Source organism: Sinohyriopsis cumingii, chromosome 19 (genome assembly GCF_028554795.1).
Source record: "Sinohyriopsis cumingii isolate HCF-2022 chromosome 19, ASM2855479v2, whole genome shotgun sequence".
Taxonomy (NCBI): domain Eukaryota; kingdom Metazoa; phylum Mollusca; class Bivalvia; order Unionida; family Unionidae; genus Sinohyriopsis; species Sinohyriopsis cumingii.
Genome location: NC_142979.1, coordinates 11,169,296 through 11,189,109, shown reverse-complemented (window position 1 = coordinate 11,189,109; position 19,814 = coordinate 11,169,296). Strand labels below are relative to the sequence as shown.

Here is a 19,814-nt window from a genome sequence, read left to right as displayed (position 1 = left end):
GACTGGACTATTGTAACTCAATTCTGTCTGGTTCATCTCAATATCTACTCCAGAAACTTCAAAAAGTTCAAAACACAGCTGCTCGGATCATACTTAGAGTACCACGATCAGAGCACACCTCCCTGCTGCTCTGTACCCTACACTGGCTATACATTTGATCCAGAATTAAATACAAAATTTGTTCTCTGTGCTACGTTTCACTCTCGGACTCTAGTCCAACATACCTATCTGACATCACCCATGTGTACACACCAGCAAGATACTTATGCTCCTCTTCTGGCAATCGTATACTCATTATTCTAACTATGAAAACAAAGTCATATGGACAGCGTTCTTTTGCATACCAGGGTCCAGCAACGTGGAATGAATGGCCCACTGAACTTAGACACAAAGACAGTTATCCCATTCAAGAGGGCTCTCAAAACTCACTTATTTCGACTGCAAGATCAAACTTAAAGACCTAATAATGTTTCCTACCTTAAATATTCTCAGCATGATGTTTTTTTTATGTTTTCTAATTTCATGGTGTTTGTGTTTGTAATCAGATCATTATATATGTTTTTTATCTTATAGGTGTTGTCTAATGTTTAAAAACGCTTAGAGCTTCTAGAAATTAGGGGCTATACAAAGTCCTCATTATTATCATTATTATTATCATTATTATTATTATTATCTACCAGCTTATTTTGATCTTTTTGGTCTTGATTGCTGCCACAGCTGAAAAAATATATTTTATTATAATACAAATTTGCGAGGTCAGCTTGCTTATAGTTGGAATTACACGAGTTTTCAAAATGGTCAGCTTAATAGCAATATATATGTATTCATAATGCAGTACAATCAATTTTATTGCACAATATATCCCAGTACGGTCTTGGATGGCAAATTACACCCTTATTACTCCATGCTTGTACTGGGAAAAAGTCTGAGAGGACATCCAAATCAGTAACCTAGTTTTCAGAAAATGGCAAAAGAATTGAAAGAGAAAACAAACTGACCATAGTTGGGCAGTCTATAGTTTCATTGAGACTCTCAAAATGGTGGCAATTTCTGCTCAGTGGAAAGAGTAACTATTTTTGGTCCAAGACGATGTTATTTTTGTTGTAAAAATAATTTTAAAATTGAATCTGTATGCCCATGAAATTTAGTGAGTGCATGAAAATAATACTTTCATTGGCTGTGAGCAGTAAGGAAACCTATAACACTACATATTGTAATATTTGTGAAACTAAAGCTCAGTCTGATCATGTAAATGACTGAGTCCTTGATATGTGGCCATAATCAAGCACTTACCACAAGTAAGTGACATTTTGCAATTTAGTAATGTGAAACTCTGAGAATATCTAGTTATTAAAAATATTTTATCAACTGAATGTGGCAAGATTTTAAATTGTTGGACATTTAGATTTTTCATCGTGATAATATGTCTGTTGTTCTACATGTAATTTATGACATAGTCTGATATTCATAACACAAGATTGCTGCCACATTGTCATTAATGACAATAAACTATTGTTAATTGTATCTTTATTAATTAAAAGTTTTTTTATTTTATTGCAATCACATTTGTTCAAGATTACTGGGGCCTGGTCAAGTATACTGTATGGGGTCTATTCAAGCATAATATTTGGGGTATATTCATACATACTATATGAGATCTATTCATACATACTATATAGGATCTATTCATACATACTATATGGGATCTATTCATACATAATATATGGGATCTATTCATACATACTATATGGAGTCTATTCAGGTATAATATATGGGGTCTATTCAAGCATACTATAGTGGGTCTATTCATACATACTATATGTACTATATGTAGTCTATTCAGGTACAATATATGGGGTCTATTCATACATACTATATGGGATCTATTCAAGTATAATATATGGGGTCTATTCATACATATTATATGGGGTATATTCAAGTATACTATGTGGGGTCTATTCAAGCATAAAATATGGGTTCTGTTTACACATACTATATGGGATATATTCAAGCATAAAATATGGGTTCTGTTTACACATACTATATGGGGTATATTCAAGTATAATATATGGGGTCTATTGATACATACTATATGGGGTATATTCAAGTATATTATGGGGGTTTCTATTCAAGCATAAAATATTGGGTCTGTTTACACATACTATATGGAGTATATTCAAGTATAATATATGGGGTCTATTGATACATACTATATGGGGTATATTCAAGTATACTATGGGGGTTTCTATTCAAGCATAAAATATTGGGTCTATTTACACATACTATATGGAGTATATTCAAGTATAATATATGGGGTCTATTTATACATACCATATGGGGTCTATTCATAGCTACTGTTCTGATGTACAACTGCTCCCCCATCTCTGTTCTAAAAAAAGAAAATCTCCCTTATTAAAATGGCAGAGGGCATGTGAAAATTGGGGATAAATTATTGGAGGAATCATTCTACTACACAATGAACCTATATTTAGTGATATTGTTACTTGTTACTGAGCAATCTAGACAAAAATTAAGGTAGCCACTATTCATTTTTAGACTTTGTCGTCATTTTTATGGACAGAGTATTCAGGTGACCATTTCTTGACCATTTAAATCTGGATTTGGAAGATTCCTCCCACTTATGGGGAAGTTTTACCCCAAATTTTTGAAGCTGTAGAATAGACCCAGCAGTTTAAACTGCCCACTGGCCAGTTACATTATAATAACCTTATTGATGTCATAATGATTCAGTGATGTATCATAATTGCCCGCAGGCCTGTTACATTATAATAACCTTATTGATGTCATAATGATTCAATGATGTATCGTAACTGTGGTTGTTATAACATCATAATCAGGTTGATGTCAGTGATTCATTGATGTGTCATTACTGTGGTTGTTATAACATCATAATCAGGTTGATGTCAGTGATTCAATGATGTGTCATTACTGTGGTTGTTATAACATCATAATAACCTTGTTAATATCAGTGATTCATTGATGTGTCATTACTGTGGTTGTTATTTCATCATAACCTTGTTGATGTCAGTGATTCATTGATGTGTCATTACTGTGGTTGTTATAACATCATAATAACCTTGTTAATATCAGTGATTCATTGATGTGTCATTACTGTGGTTGTTATTTCATCATAACGGTGTTGATGTCGGTGATATAACGGTGTTGATGTCGGTGATTCATTGATGTGTCATTACTGTGGTTGTTATAACATCTCAACCTTACTGATGCAGAGATCTCGGAAACACTTAATTATGCGTATTTGGATGCCAATTTTTTATCTGGGATGCAGAAAATTACTGAGGCAGGAGTCCTCCGTACGCACTCAGAGTCATAAAGATTTACAGTGATTGAATTTAGAGTCAGAAAGACCCCGAGATGTACCTGCAGTCATTTATAAAAGTACATCAAATAAACAACTTTAGCTTTCATTATTGTGTTCATTTCTGAATGTATCGGAATAAGTAGTGCACGTGACCTCAGAATCAAGACATGTTGAGGCTTAGACAAAATGCCATTTGGAAAAGTATTTTGGGGTTAAACGGCAAACTTGCGAAGATTGTAACGAGATTCAGAAGAGTGCTAAAGCTGCTAGAATTGATAGTTCGGATAGGACATTAGCTATGTGTAAGAAAGTGTGTGATGCCTAGCTTAGTGTTTGGAATAAGTCCTTACTTAGATTGAAAAATTCGGTATCACTCTGATGGACGAACAAGAGCTATTTAAGAGGTACATTGATTGACCATGCTTTTTTAAAAATTCCCCTTGCCTTAGCCTGGTTATTTCTAGTGTTGTAGTGAAATGTATTCATCAAGACATCATTAGCTAGGCCTAGTTTTGATATTAGTTATGTTGACAAACTCTTGCCCATTCACAAGCATTGTATTTTGATAGCTGATTGACCATTAACCCTTTTCCGAGTAAGGTAGCAAATATCATTTTCCTGCATGATATCCTTTGATGATAAAACATACAAACATGTGTTTTAAGATCAGAATCGGTAATCTGGATATATGTTAACTGCCCCTTGTACACTGTTTCATCACAGAATTAGTTTGAAACTAAGTGAACCAGTAGGCCTAACGGGATATAATGTCAGACTTCACTAAGTCTGGGATGTACCAGTTTATTAGATTGTCTGTTTTCGTAAATCATCAGGCAAATATTTTCAGGAAAATATACAAATCATTGAAAGCAAAGCCAAGGTATTATTTTATTAAAGATTTAACTTTAAAATGCAAATTATGTAGGTCAGAAACATATGGGACAATGCTATGTTGTGGAATTAGCGAGATGTGCTTTAAGGTCTAAGCTGTTTTCTGACTTGACACGTATTTGAGAAAATACGGGGGAAAAATGGCAAATCAGATACTACTTAACCATTGCCTAAAATTACTACAAGGAAGTAGAAAAATAAATAAACCATAAATTTGCAATCCTGTCAATGGACTGTTGTAATGAAGCTATATTAAAGTGAGTGATTATATTACAAAAACCTCTCCATCTAAAACTAGATGCACATTACGTCTGTTGATTCTGTAGGAAAGAAGGAACTGCAACTTTTGATGGTGGGACTCCTATTTTTACCAAAATGGGAGTCCTGGACTCCTAGTTTTAAAATCCTAGCTAGACCTCAGTTGATGTCAGTGATCCATTGATGTGTCATTACTGTGGTTGTTATAACATAATTTGTTGATGTCAGTGATTCTCTCGTGGGTCAGTGGTTCTTCCCGGGGTTTTCCAGGGTTCTTCCTCCACCATTAATACTGGCCGTAATGCATAGCCTATCGTGTGCTAAGAAATGGCGTTAAAACCCCACAACAACAACGTCAGTGATTCAATGATATGTCATTACCGTGGTTGTTATAATATACAAATAACCATATTAATATCAAAATTATTCAGTGTTGTGTCATTTCTGTTGCTGTTTTAATATAATAACTTATTAATGTCAGTGATTCAATCATGTGTCATTACTGTGGTTGTTATAATATAATAATAATATTGATGTCACAACAATTCAGTGATGTGTTATCACTAATAGCAAAGCAAGTAGTTTCAGGTTATGGAAGCTGATTTTTCCATTTTATTTTCTTCAGAATTTGCAGGACTATTACAAATTACAATTAAAAAGTTTATCTTGTATATTTTTGTAATGTGGTTGAATGTTATCATCAGTAAATCAATATACCATCAAAGTCAATATGATTATAATTTATTTGATACTAATGTATGCTTCATTTCATTCAGTTTCAATATATCAGTTGCATTTTGTGTGATAAGTTATTCTATCAACTTTAAAATAATTATTCCCTCTTGTAAGAAATGACTATTCTGTATATTTTCTGGTAGAGATGATATTTTGTCATTGATATTTGGGATGATATTTAATCAGTGATATACACAGTATATCATTGTTTTTTCAGTTGGCATGTCAGGAACAAGAAAAATATTGAGCGAGTTCGTCGAGATGAAGAGAAGGCTGCAGAAGAAGAAAAAGAACGACAGAGAAAAATTGCATTAGCGGTAGGCTAAGGAATATGCACTAAATTTATGTTCACAGGGATTGTACTATCATTAATAAATATTCAGCCTCAGTATTTTATTTCCAGTTTTCAAAAAATGTCGCCATTTTCATAATACAGTACTACCCATTTATCTCAATATCACTTTTGCCCTGTAGTTGGTTTGCTTTAATGAAGATTGTATGCATTATTTAAGTCACCACTAAATGCAAACCTTTGAGGACCAAACAAATGCTGGCTTGTTATTGCAGTGGCAACAGCAAATAATTGGAGTAGAACATTGATTTAGACTGTTTTTGTTCAGATGGGTGTTTTTTTAATTCATTTGCTTAGTATTTAAACAGAACAATCAGTGCTTCAGAGGAAATCATTTTTTTCTCTTAAGTTTCAGCAAAACTATGTTTTGGGTACATTTAACATAATAAAAATAAGTCACTGGTCATTCCTGTTCCTGTCTTTGGAAGTTAATCGATTGTAGCTAATCTGTTAGCATGACTATCTGAGTGTATCAGAGCTTTTACAGTACCTAGGGCAGGCTTACAGTACCTAGGACACGTTGTCTGCATAATCAGATTATGATGTTAAAAAGTGCTGTTAAGATGCATTTGTCAATATGAACAAATGGTTTGTAACAATGCATAGCTCCCAGTGTATTATATCCATGCTTGTGGCTTCCTTTCATGGTGCCTTTGAATTTCTCCACCACAAACTCAAGATAGTATATACAAGTTTAAGCAGCCAAAAAATATGTTGACACAAAAAAATCACCAGATGGCATATTTTGTCACCAATAAGTAATTTTTTCTCTCGCAGTTTGCAACATTGGCAAATCCCAGTACCATCCCTGGTTCGTTGATATTATTATTGGATCAACCTGTGATTTGGAATGAGCATCCTGTGATTTGGAATGAGCATCCTGTGATTTGGAATGAGCATCCTGTGATTTGGAATGGGCATCCTGTGATTTGGAATGAGCATCCTGTTATCTTCACTCCTGTTATCTTCACAAAGTTTACTTAGTCTTCATGTTTCTATATTCTGCATATTTTTAGTTTTGATTGCATAATCTTTAATAACCAAAAATACATATCAAAATTTGGTGTCCCACAAAATCTCATTATTTACTGGCCACCATGAACTTACAGCCTTCTCATTATTTACCAACCATTCTGTGAATCTTTAACCTTCTTATTCTCTACTGGCAGGGGCCCAGAGTGGCCGAGTGGTCTAAAGTGCTCTCCATTACAGATCACTGCCATCTCACCTCTGTCTGCATGTGTTCTAGTCCAGGATTCGGCCAATATGGGTATGTGAGAAAGCATCCCAGTAGCTTCTCATGAGTCGGTGGTTCTTTCTGGGGTTTCCCGGGTTCTTTCTCCACCATTAATACTGGCCGCCATATATTGCCTATAGTGTGCTGAAAAATGGCATTAAACAACAACAACAACAATCTACTGGCAACTCTGAATCTACAGCATTCTTGTTATCAACAAGCTGCTATTAATCTACAGCCTTATTATCTACTGGCCAGTCTGAATCTACAGCCCACTTATTATCAAGCAGCTGCTGTGAATCAACAGCCTTCCCATTAAGAACCAACTGTTATGAATCTACAGCCAGTCTGAATCTACAGCCTTGTGTCTGCATCCATCTTTTTCTACATAAAATTTTGGGCAATCAACAAAATATTTTACTTAAATGTCAAACAACACATTTTTCCACCACTGATCTGTGCTTTGTGAATATTTTAATGTCTGCTTGCATTGTCAAGATTAAATTCACAAAACCAGTCCAAGAAAAAAAAAGTACCAGTAAAGTTGTCCTTTTGTAAATTGCCTCAATCGACAGTTCTCTGTGTGAATGTTCCTGATGATTTTTAATTATGTTGTGAATATTCACTAAAATATTTAACAAAATATTTTTAAAAATACTTTTGCTACAGGAGCAGGAGGCAAGAACAGAATTCTTACGAACACAGACAAGAAAGAGAAAGTTAGAATGCCATGTGGAAACAGATGGTTTAGGAGACAAAGCATTGACCTCCACCAGCACAGAAAACTCCAGTATTTATACAGCATCAGGTCATATTAACTTCTTTCAGGAAGATGAGGCAGGGGTATGGTTTGTATTTGTTTTTCTTGATTTTAATAGCACTTTTAACACATTATTGCAGAGGAAGTGTGAGCTAAATGTCTTTCCCAAGATGACAACTAGGCAGATGATCATGGATGGCTTGGATACCGCTCCGGTGGCCTAGTAGTTAGAGCGTCCACCTCGGATGCGGGAGGTCGTGGGTTCGATCCCCAGCCGAGTCATACCAAAGACTTACAAAAATGGTACTAACAGCTGCCTCGCTTGGCGCTCAGCATTAAGAGGTTGGTGTTAGGACTGGTCGGCCCTGTGTCAAGATAATGTGACTGGGTGGGACATCATGCTACATGTCTGCGGCATGATGCCCCAGTGCTAGACATCACTATAAACTGCCACATTGCAGACATAGTAGCGATATGACTGAAAAATTGTTAAAGCTATGTTAAAAATCCAAATCACGCACACACACACATGGATGGCTTGGCCTGGTATTGAACCCACAACCCTTGAAATTATGTGTCCAGTATGCTACCAACTACATGTGTCCAGTATGCTGCCAAATTCATTTGCCAAATATTGTCAAGGTCACAAGTGGCCACTACAGTAAATATCACTCTCTCTCTCTCTCTCCTCTCTTTCTCTCTCTCTCTCTCTCCTCTCTTTCTCTCTCTCTCTCTCTCCTCTCTCTCTCTCTCTCTCTCTCTCTCTCTCTCTCTCTCTCTCTCTCTCTCTACCTACCTACCTATCTACCTGTCTATCTATCTATCTATCTATCTATCTATCTATCTATCTATAACATGGCACTTGGAGTCCATAACTTCCAACAGTGTTTACATGAACTGGGGTGTAGCAAAAATGATTGAAAAATTTATGAATATGTGCTTGCATGTCTCGGCATGGGTGGGGTTGAATGAACATATAGTAATAATTATAGTGGTATTTTGTGCAATTTTATCAAAAAGTGATGTTTTGCAAAGGAAATAAATATAAAATTGTTTCCTTATGTTGTGTTCTTTTAACCCATATTGTCCTATATTTGATAGACCAAATCAAGTACAACAGTTTTTATGTAAATGTTTCAGATGCAGTCATAGATATTGAAAATATCTTAAATTTACTAAACAGGATCATTATTTGCTATTAAATAGTTTCTCATTTAAACCTCTCTTTTAAAACAATATTTCTTCTTTGGTGAAATTTTATTTAAACAAGTTTCTTTTTGAATCTTAAAAATTATCCTTAAAAGTTGTTGTAATTTTCTTTCCATTTTTTTAGCTCTACCGTCATCTGTTGTTCATTGCCAGTCATTGTCCACCATCTGACATTTATCCATCTGTTAGTACAAGTTTGCAATTGCTACTCCTTCTGTTCAGTTTTGAGGATTGCAATGAAACTTTACACCTGTTCAGATGCCCAGTATGGCTGTCATAGTACTCAACTTGAAAATATTATTTTGGTTTCTAAATGGATGATATCACCATGGGGTGTTTGCCCAACAAATATCTACTTATGATGAAAATTTAACCAGTTAGACATCCAGTATGGCCACCATGGCAGCCATCTTGAAAATCCTGCTTCTGCTACTCCTCCTGAAAGGAAAGTAATTTGACATGTGGTTTTCTCTGGAAGACTTCATATGGCTGCCACAATAAACAGTCTCTAATTCTGTTGAATGGATTTTCATATCAACGTGGAGTTTTAACCAAACATCTTCTAATGTTCTGGTTAGTCCTAAATGAAATGGTTCCATTTAGTCACCCAATATGGCCACCACCAAAGCCAGCTTTAAATCTTGATATTGTTTCTTCTGCTGAATGGATGGTAATATCAACATCAGGTTTATATTGAAATGTATTTTCTAATGTCTAGTTGGGCCCAAACGAAAATTGTGCTGATCTGACAGCCAGTATGACCACCAGATCTGACAGCAAATATGACCACCAGATCTGACAGCAAGTATGACCTCCAGATCTGACAGCCAGTATGACCACCAGATCTGACAGTCAGTATGACCACCAGATCTGACAGCAAGTATGACCTCCAGATCTGACAGCCAGTATGACCACCAGATCTGACAGCAAGTATGACCACCAGATCTTACAGCCAGTATGACCACCAGATCTGACAGCCAGTATGACCTCCAGATCTTACAGCTAGTATGACCACCAGATCTGACAGCCAATATGACTGCCTGATCTGACAGCCAGTATGACCTCCAGATCTGACAGCTGATATGCCCACCAGAGCAACCATTTTGAAAATAATAATTTTGTTACTTCTCCAGAATGAAAATGTTTCCATGGAGACATCCAGTATGGCTACCATAGTGGCTGTCTTGAAAATCTTTTGACCTGAATGGACATCCATATCAGCTTAGGGTTGTTGCTAAAAGACTTTTTGTGATATCTAGTTGTTCCTAAATGAAAATGGTGCAGATCTGTTATCCATTATGTTAGCCATCATGATGTCCATCTTGTAAATCTTGTTATTGCTACTCCTCACAAATGGAAAGTTATATCAATCTAACCTGCAACTGATTCTTCAGAATGGAAGGTCATATCAATGTAGGATTTTAACAGAAGTTTTCAAATGGTGTCTAGTTTGTTATGTTGAATATATTGCTGAGCTTACTTCCATATGTCTGCCACATGGACTACTTTGAAAATCTTTTGTTTAAGAATATCAGAGATGCTTTTCAGCACTCAGCAGTTAAAAAGAAAAAAAATGGTCTTGAATTCCTTCAAATCCTTTTCAGATAGCAGAATGCCAGTCCCTTCAAGACACTTTGTGACTGAAGTGTACGTTGCATGCACTACTACGGTTTATTAATAATCTAAGCATTGATGCAATTCATTCCAACAGCATCTTTTCAAAACTTTTATTTTAATGTAATAATTTATATTCTTCATTTTTATTGCAATGTATTTCTCATCCAGATCAAGATGTCAGGCAAAAATGCTGAAAATGCTGCAGAGAAAAAAGCAGAGAAGGAAAAATGGGAGAAAGATATCGGCCTTCTCACGTACCTGGGTCAGAGTTCTGTTGAATCACAGAGTAAGTTAACTTGCAATCAATTTATCAGGATAAAATGGCATTTAAAAAATGCAGAAAATTAACCATTCAGATTTCTTTAAGACTTGATTGCTTTCTTTCATGCCCCACCACAAATATAACAGGTACTGTTACTATTGTCAATCTATGTCCATTCATCACAAATTGATTAATAAATACATGAAGGAATGCATATCAATTGTATGTGAACACTCAAACTGTACATACTTTCTTAGAGTTCTTGCTACAAACATTTTTTTTGCTCATGATAAATATTTAAATTAATAAATATAAAAACTTAATTCTGATTGTCAAAAGTCAATGACTTGTACAGGTTCTAGAGTGTGCTGAATTGTTTGATGTCAGAATTAAGTTAAAGTGATTCTGCTAGAAATTGAATTGATTATTGGAGTTATTTCCCTTTTCAAAGCAAAAGTTGTTTCCCTGGCCAAGCAAGCTATCCAATTGAAAGCTTTCACTGCAGATTTAGTTTGTCAACATGACGCGTTACTCCATTACTACTGTACACAATTGGTTGGATATCCAGAAAATTGTTTTGAGAAAGGAAACTTTTATATATATATATATGCCAAGCATTATGCTTTTGGCGTAATCATTACACTTTTTTTCACTAAATTACGCCTTAAACTTATTTGGATTACTCATTTTTGGTTTGTCCCCCTCCCCAAAAAAATAATTTGTTTTCTTATTTTTATTAACATTCCATTAATCTTTCAGACCCTATTTTAGAAAAGACAGTTTCAACGTAACTATGACATAAGAGTACGCTTGTCCGTAGCCTTGCATGCACTTTCCTAACAGTATTATGCTCTATTTATAGTAACTGCCCTATTTCCAAGAAACATGCTGGTTTTACTTTCAAACTTGTGACCTTGGTTTCTATTTATAGCAGCTCTATGGCTTTTTAGGAGAGAACAGACTGGTTTTCTAATTTTTAATCTTTGCTTGCAGATTCTTTGTTCTAATTCATATCTGATACAGAACAAGTCTGTATGTATTTGGTGCTAAAAGTCAAGTCAGATTTATTCTAGTAGATGTATGTGCTAGAGCAGAAATGTTTTTAAAATAATTTCACAGATGGATTAAAAAAAGACAAAAAACTGATTCAAAGATGAATACATTAATGACTCAATACAGTGTTCCATTCTAGGGCAGTTTCATGCCCACTGCAGGCTGTGTGGAAAGGATTGTAATATTGGTCATGATGGTGAAACAAAGAAACCTTAATTTAGCTCGTTTTACTAACTCCAATACTAAGGTAATTTGTAAGTTATTTTTTAAAGCAGAACTAATAAATATAGAGGTGTTATTTACCGAGTTCTTAATAGAACACAGACTGCCCCTAGCAGTAGAAGACTATGTTAGTCCTTTGTTTAAAATGGATGTTTCCTGATTCCAAAATTGCAGAAAATAAGCATGTGGAAGAACAAAATCATCTAATATTATTGTTAGGTGTTTAGCAGAAGATAATTCACTTAAAATTACATGAAAATTGGGCCGTTTAATATTGCAACAGACAGGAGTAGTGATTATGATGACAAAAAATTGTCCTATAGTCTATGTAAGAGACTTTGACAACAAAAAGGGCAAAGTCAGAGTGCTCTTCCTTCATTACCAGAATTAACAGTAGATTCCACTAGAGAAAACATTTTGTATTTGCTTGATAATGCTTTGAATAAACTAAGTTGGCAGAACTGTATGGGGTTTTCAGCTGATAATGCATCAGAGATGACTAGAATTCATAAAGGAGTTGCATTTTTTCTCAGGTTGTCCCTGTCATATGAAGCACCTTGCTGCAGGAAAGGCAGCTGGTAAATTAGAAGGGAAAACCCTGAAGTATCAAGTTGGCATTCTACCTGACAGTGTACTTAATGCAGACAGAGTTGATGTGCAATGGCACCTTATTTCCCAGCTAAAAGATCCAATAACTGGAAGATATATATTTCCTCTTCTTTGTCAGGTTATGAAAGGAATATTGGTTCTTTACCATTCTGATGCTAACTGTGAGAGATTGTTCAGTATTGTTAACAAAACTAAAACTAAATTCAGATCCAGGCTTTGTAACGCAGCACTTTGATCTCTACTGGTGTGCAAAACATCTATTATCTCGGCTGGTACAAAGTGTTTTGAAATGCAGTATGAGAGACTGTTGCTTTTTAAAGCTCAAAGTGTTATGTATGAAACTTTGAAGCAGTAATTGATGTTAAAAGACCAGAAGGGGTAAATAAATCTGGTTACACCAGTGTATCACCAATACATTGGTTACACAAGTGATGGGGTGGCCGAGTGGTCTAAAGCACTCACTGTTAGGGATCGCTGTTGTCTCACCTCTGACCGTTTGGGTTTGAGTCTCGGGCTCAACCAGTGTCAGTACATGAGAAAGCTTGCCAGTTGCTTCTTGTGGATCAGTGGTTCTTTCCAGGGTTTTCTGGGTTCTTCCTCCACCAATGATACTGGCTGCCATATATATAGCCTATCTTGTGCTGCAAAGTGGTGTTGTACCCTACAACAATAACAACACCACAAGTGTATCACTTGGTCATACCATTGTATCACTGATACATTGGCCTACTAATTTGCAGTTGCAGTAAAGTTTATTTTGGAATGGTTGAAAAATAAAAATCACACAGAACAATAATGCTGTATAGTTAATAATAAAGATGAATCAAAATCATGCAGATATAAGAGGGACCCTCTTATTTGTGTAACATATTCCAGCTACTACTTTACTTTGTGTTAAGATGACCGTTGATGACTCATTACATAAACTTTTATCAAGATAGTTTGAAATATTACTGAGACTTTTAAATATGGAATCAAATTATATCTAAATTAAATCCAAAACTTACTAACATACATAAATTTAGTTGTCAGTTTCATGTAACTAAACTTGTTGCATAACCAAAATATACTACTCAGCATCGAGGTGTGGATTGTTGCAACATTGTTTTGTCAGAGTTAGCATAGGTGAGACAGGGAACAGCATTAAGCATCACCTTTGGGTAAAGTTGATCTGTATGGCCATAAGTCCCTGACCCTTTATGGACTTGTTTTCATACTGGACCATACATATTCGTTAAGCATCAGTCTATACACACTATGAACCTTCCTGAAACTGCCCTTAAAATATCAAAGTTTTCTGTATGGTCACAAATTGTAAACCAATAGAGGGATTCGTGTCATATTTGGACTGTAGAATCGGTATGGATTGCTTTTTTAATTCCCTATATCTCCCATCCTCACTCTTTACCCAAGGCAAGGTCAAAATCGTTTAAAAGTCATGATTAAGTTTTTGATTGAAGTTTGTCTGTTCATAAGTATCTGGGAGGAATAGTTGTTGTATTTTAATTAGTAAGTACTGCCCTTTTAACACTTTCCTTTGACCCCCAAACAACTGTAATTTTGGAGGTGATTCAAACACAGATAACAGTTGTTCTTGTATGTATTGGTGAAAAGTGATTAGTTTAAATAATAAAGTACTGTTACAAGTCACCAGGGGTCTTTACTTGACCAAGCAGTTGTCAAAGCCTGGCACAATTCCTGCTAGAAGTCATAAGTTTACCTCAAACTTCCAAAGATTTCCATACAACTTCAGTTGTAAATTAGAAAGCCCAACATGTCCATTCTATACATAAAATTTACTCTAATCAATGCAAGACCACAGATCTCACAACCTGCCAAATATCTATCAACCGCACATCTGCATGGTTTCTCGTCCTTAGGTTTCTGTACCGCCAGCAGTTCACACCATAGAAACTATACAACTATCCCCCAACACAGGGAACTGTTTTAACTATGCCACCTTAGACCAGTCAATCCATGGTTTCCAGGCACATTTCACCAGGCAAACTGCATCACATGTGCCACCATGGCAACATAAACGGTAACTGTTAAGTCCCTTCTTATTGATTCTGTTGTGTAATTTACCGGTTTCCTACCATAAACACTGCCATTGCATTCACACCACCAACGTACACCACTAGATTTTAATAGGGACTATAAAATTCCAGGGACACTCATTTGGTTTTGACCTGAATTCACTAAAAGTAAACCATGGCATCATGGAAACTCACCAACACTTCAATCTGTGATTTTTGCTCCTAGTAATTGGCTAATTATTTTGGGATAAGGAATATTTCCATTGCACTGAATTCCAGTAATGAGATAGGTAATCACAAAAATCTTAGAATTCCTTAAAACGGGATGCTATAACCAAATGCGCATACTCCAAATTTATTGCAGTACTTTCAGAAAAATTAATATCCTATGACTTAACTCATTACTATGGGTGACTTAGTATAGCTTGGTCGTTGCTGTGGGTGATTTAGTATAGTGTGGTCATTACTATCAGTGACTTAGTTTAGTGTGGTCATTGCTGTGGGTGACTTAACATAGTGTGGTCATTACTATGGGTAATTTAGTATAGTGTGATTATTACTATGGGTGACCTAGTATGGTGTAGTCATTACTATGGGTGACTTAGTATAGTATGGTCATTACTATTGGTGACTTAGTATAGTGTGGTCATTATTGGGTGACTTAGTATAGTGTGGTCATTGGTTGACAGAGTTTGACTGTGAAGCACGCCAGCGAAAAAAATAAAAAATTAAGGGGGTTATGTGGAGGCTATTAACTCTTTGCATATACTGCAAATAACACATCGACATACGTCAACTTGGTTCTGACCAGGTTTCACTCTGGGAATCCAGCAGAGAAGTTTGAACACCAGGACCATACAGTCCTTAGTGTAGTGATGAACACTAATGGCACTTGCATATCCTTCAAACCCATTTGAACCCTATTGAATTTATATTTGAATTGCAGCTATTGCAATATTGTGAAACAATATTAAAACTTCTAAAGGGTGGGGGGTATTTTTGGCATGTGGAAATTGGAGTCCGGGTTTGTGAATTTTTTGTCACCAGCCCAGATCCTGTGTATAAAAAAAATTCTTTGATCACTGGGTCAGGGGATAAGCTATCTTCCTACTTGGGAGGAGGGTGGCATAAACTGGTTATTTAGTCTGTGTGTTTGTGTGAGGGATAGACTGGTTTTTAAACTCTGTGTGATGGGATGGACTGGCTTTTTAGTGTGTAGAGGAAGGTAGACTGGTTTTGTGTTGTGTGTGGGTGATTAGACTAGCTCTATACTGTGTGTGGGTGATTAGACTGGTTTAATACTGTGTGTGGGTGATTAGACTGGTTTTATACTGTGTGTGGGTGATTAGACTGGCTTTATACTGTGTGTGGTGGGTTAGACTGGCTTGCTTCCAAGATCAGTTAGCTTTATGCAGTTATATGGTGCAGATTTAGAAGTCACAAGACATGTCAGGATAGCAGTTTTCCTGGTAGCTTACTTAGCTCATAAGTTTTAAAATGCCTATCAAAATTCATACCTTTCATTTTAGCACATGTGATCTATAAATAAACAGTAAATAAGTGTAAAACTTGTATATGTATTACCTAATTACATGTTTACAGTTGTAAATGCCTTTTATAGTAACAAATATTGTAACACATCATTTTCTTCTATACGTATGATAATGCTGGAATAATTTTGGAGATCTTTCTTTTTAAGCCATCTTATTTTCATTTGTGGTTTACTGGAATTCAAGCAGTGAATTTTCAATATACCACATTTATTCAGTCGTAAGTTGAGTAAAACTGTAAACTGTACAGACCCAGATCTGCCATTGCATAATGCACCAGCAGATCTGAGTTTATGCAGTTTGTTAAGATTAACATTGACCATGATCTGGTGGCACATTATGCAGTGGCAGGTCAGATCAGAGTCAATATTATTTGCAGTCGGACTTGAAATAGAAGCAAAAAAGAATGGTAGGCTTTAGTGGGGGTAGCATTATTTAGGCGTTTTTCACTTTGATGTATTTCTATTTATTTTCTACTTCAGGCAAGCCTCCATGGTATCTGGATAAAAAGAAAAAGAAACTGGGAGAGGAGGATCTGGCCAAGTCTTTACTGTAAGTTAATTGTTTGATTTTGAGTCAATTTCTAGATTATCCAATTTTCAAGGCATTAAATGGCCAATAAAGTAACATTTCCAGTTTTCAAAGGATTGATTTGGCAACAAAGAAACATTTCCAGTTGTCAAGTGATTGAATGGGTAACGAAGTAACATTTCCAATTTTCGAAGGATTCATTTGGTAACAAAGTAACATTTCCAATTTCCAAGGGATTGAATGGGTAACAAAGTAACATTTCCAATTTTCAAGGGATTGAATGGGTAACAAAGTAACATTTACAATTTTCAAGGGATTGAATGGGTAACAAAGATTTCCAATTTTCTAGGGATTGAATGGGTAACAAAGTAACATTTCCAATTTTCAAGGGATTAATTGGGTAACAAAGTAACATTCCCAATTTTCAAGGGATTGTATGGGTAACAAAGTAACATTTCCAATTTTCAAGGGATTGAATGGGTAACAAAGAAACATTTCCAATTTTCAAGGGATTGAATGGCTATCAAAGTGACCTTTCCAGTTTTCAAGGGATTGAATGGATAACAAAGTAACATTTCCAATTTTCAAGGGATTGAATGGGTAACAAAGTAGATTTCCAATTTTCAAGGGATTGAACTGGTAACAAAGAAACATTTCCAATTGTCAAGTGATTGAATGGGTAGCGAAGTAACATTTCCAATTTTTGAAGGATTCAGTTGGTAACAAAGTAACATTTCCAATTTTCGAAGGATTCAATTGGTAACAAAGTAACATTTCCAGTTTTGAAGAGATTGAATGGGTAACAAAGTAACATTTCCAATTTTCAAGGGATTGAATGGGTAACAAAGTAGATTTCCAATTTTCAAGGGATTGAATGGGTAACAAAGTAACATTTCCAGTTTTCAAGGGATTGAATGGGTAACAAAGTAACATTTCCAATTTTCAAGGGATTGAATGGGTAACAAAGTAGATTTCCAATTTTCAAGGGATTGAATGGGTAACAAAGTAACATTTCCAGTTTTCAAGGGATTGAATGGGTAACAAAGTAACATTTCCAATTTTCAAGGGATTGAATGGGTAACAAAGTAGATTTTCAATTTTCAAGGGATTGAATGGGTAACAAAGTAACATTTCCAATTTTCAAGGGATTGAATGGGTAACAAAGTAACATTTCCAATTTTCAAGGGATTGAATGGATAACAAAGTAACATTTCCAATTTTCAAGGGATTGAATGGATAACAAAGTAACATTTCCAAATTTCGAAGGATTCAATTGATAACAAAGTAACATTTCCAATTTTCAAGGGATTGAATGGGTAACAAAGTAACATTTCCAATTTTCAATGGATTAAATGGGTAACAAAGTAACATTTCCAATTTTCAAATGGTTGAATGGGTAACAAGTATTTTTCTAATTTTATGAGTGTAAATTGTGACCCCACTATGGCATACTCCATTATAGCATAGATTTGGATAAAACATGATTTTGGCATGGCTCCCAAAATTTTATAATTTTTTATTTTTTGGGTGCATGGAAAAATATATTTAGTTTTTAAAAATACAAAAAATAACTTGTAAAAAGCTTACTATTATTTAGCGGAAGAGATTCTATATGAATTCTAATATAAGAAGATTGTGTTGTGGCTCCAGAAATTTTGTATACATGTATTTTTCTCGTGTACAAAAAATATTTTTTCTTCTTAAAAGTATGAAAAATAATGTGTAGAAAGTTTACTCAGGGATCATGCTGGGCTTCACCAATAATTGCATAACTTTTTCCCCATATTGGCGACAAAATATACCATCTGGCAATATTTAATTGCAAGAACTTTGTTGGCTGTTTAAACTTGCATATATACAATGTTCTGTTTGAAGTAGAGGAATTCAAATGCACCATGAAAGGAAGCTGCAAACTTAAAATGCACTGGAATCTATTATTACATAAACAAATCCTTTGTTCATACTGACAGACCGGCTAACAGTGCATTGTGATATCATAATCTGGTTATGCTGACATCTGGCCAGCTGTATGCTGTGATACACTCAAATAAGTCATGGTACTGGACTAGCTACATTTGACCAATCCTTGAAGGCTGGAAAAGGAATGAATACAACCAACCAAATGTTGGCTAATTATTATTTTTTATGTACCCAGAAAAATAGTTTTGCTGAAACTTCATTCTGTATAAATACTAAGCAAAGAAAAAGAAAAATTCAGTCTCATTCAGTGTTTTACAATTATTTGTGTTGCTGCCAGAATAACAAACAGGCATTTGTTTGGTCTTCCAAAGTTGTTCTTTTGTGGTAATTTCAGTAACTTATGCACCCTTCATAAAAGCAAACAACTATAATCTTCAATAAAATAATAATAAAAGCAGCTTTTGTCAAAAGAAGTCAGCACCAAACTTAAATAAATGCAATAGCATCTGATTGTTGCATTTTCCAAAGTTGACTGGAATACTTTTATTGTGCCATTAAAGTTTCCTTTTTGCAGGAGAAACATTTATGCTTATGATCACTATAAACAGAAGCATAAAACACAAAGTAAATTTCCATTCTTTTGAAACTTTAGATATCTGTCCATCAAGTTAGTTTTTAATTTGTTCTCATGTTTGCATTTCCCTCTGAATAGTTTCATTCCTGGGTAGCCTCAGCAAGGTGATAGCTGTCTCCAGCTGACCAAAATCTTGGCCAATTTAAGTACAAGTGCCTGCAGCATGAAAACATCTATCACCACGTGCTACTGGCTTCAATATCATAGTGAAATGTTTGGTTACACGTTTTGTTGACAGTTGGATACAAACCAAACAAGGACTACCATTTTTTGTTAGTTTTGTTTTCAAATGGGACATGTGAATTTTATAATGTGATATATACTCGGAATTCATGGATTTTTCATATACATGTACAATACTTAATGCATTATGGACTGTACTACACAAATCTAAGTTATCGATTTACAAATGTATTTTAGACCAGTTTTGTCTTTATTTAATCAAATTCTTTTTGTGTTCACTTTTATTACTGCCCTCCCCCACATCATCTATTTCAGTATGTGCATTACTTTCTATGGCTAACTGATGTTGTTGGTTATAGCATGGTTCATTCCATAACATTATCAGCTTCTGTGGACCCCGATCAGTGTGTTA

At 35.1% G+C, this 19,814-nt stretch overlaps 1 protein-coding gene across 2 annotated transcripts in view; it reads left to right on the top strand.

Annotated features, from left to right (window-relative positions):
* LOC149775128 (leukocyte receptor cluster member 1 homolog) overlaps positions 1–19,814 on the top strand; it is a 37,209-nt gene that overhangs the window by 1,837 nt on the left and 15,558 nt on the right. For both annotated transcript variants that reach the window (XM_089942992.1, XM_089942991.1), the window contains exons 2-5: positions 5,445–5,544; positions 7,486–7,659; positions 10,571–10,688; positions 16,617–16,686. In XM_089942992.1, the coding sequence (XP_089799118.1) occupies positions 5,445–5,544; positions 7,486–7,659; positions 10,571–10,688; positions 16,617–16,686 (462 nt within the window). The remainder of the gene's footprint in view (positions 1–5,444; positions 5,545–7,485; positions 7,660–10,570; positions 10,689–16,616; positions 16,687–19,814) is intronic.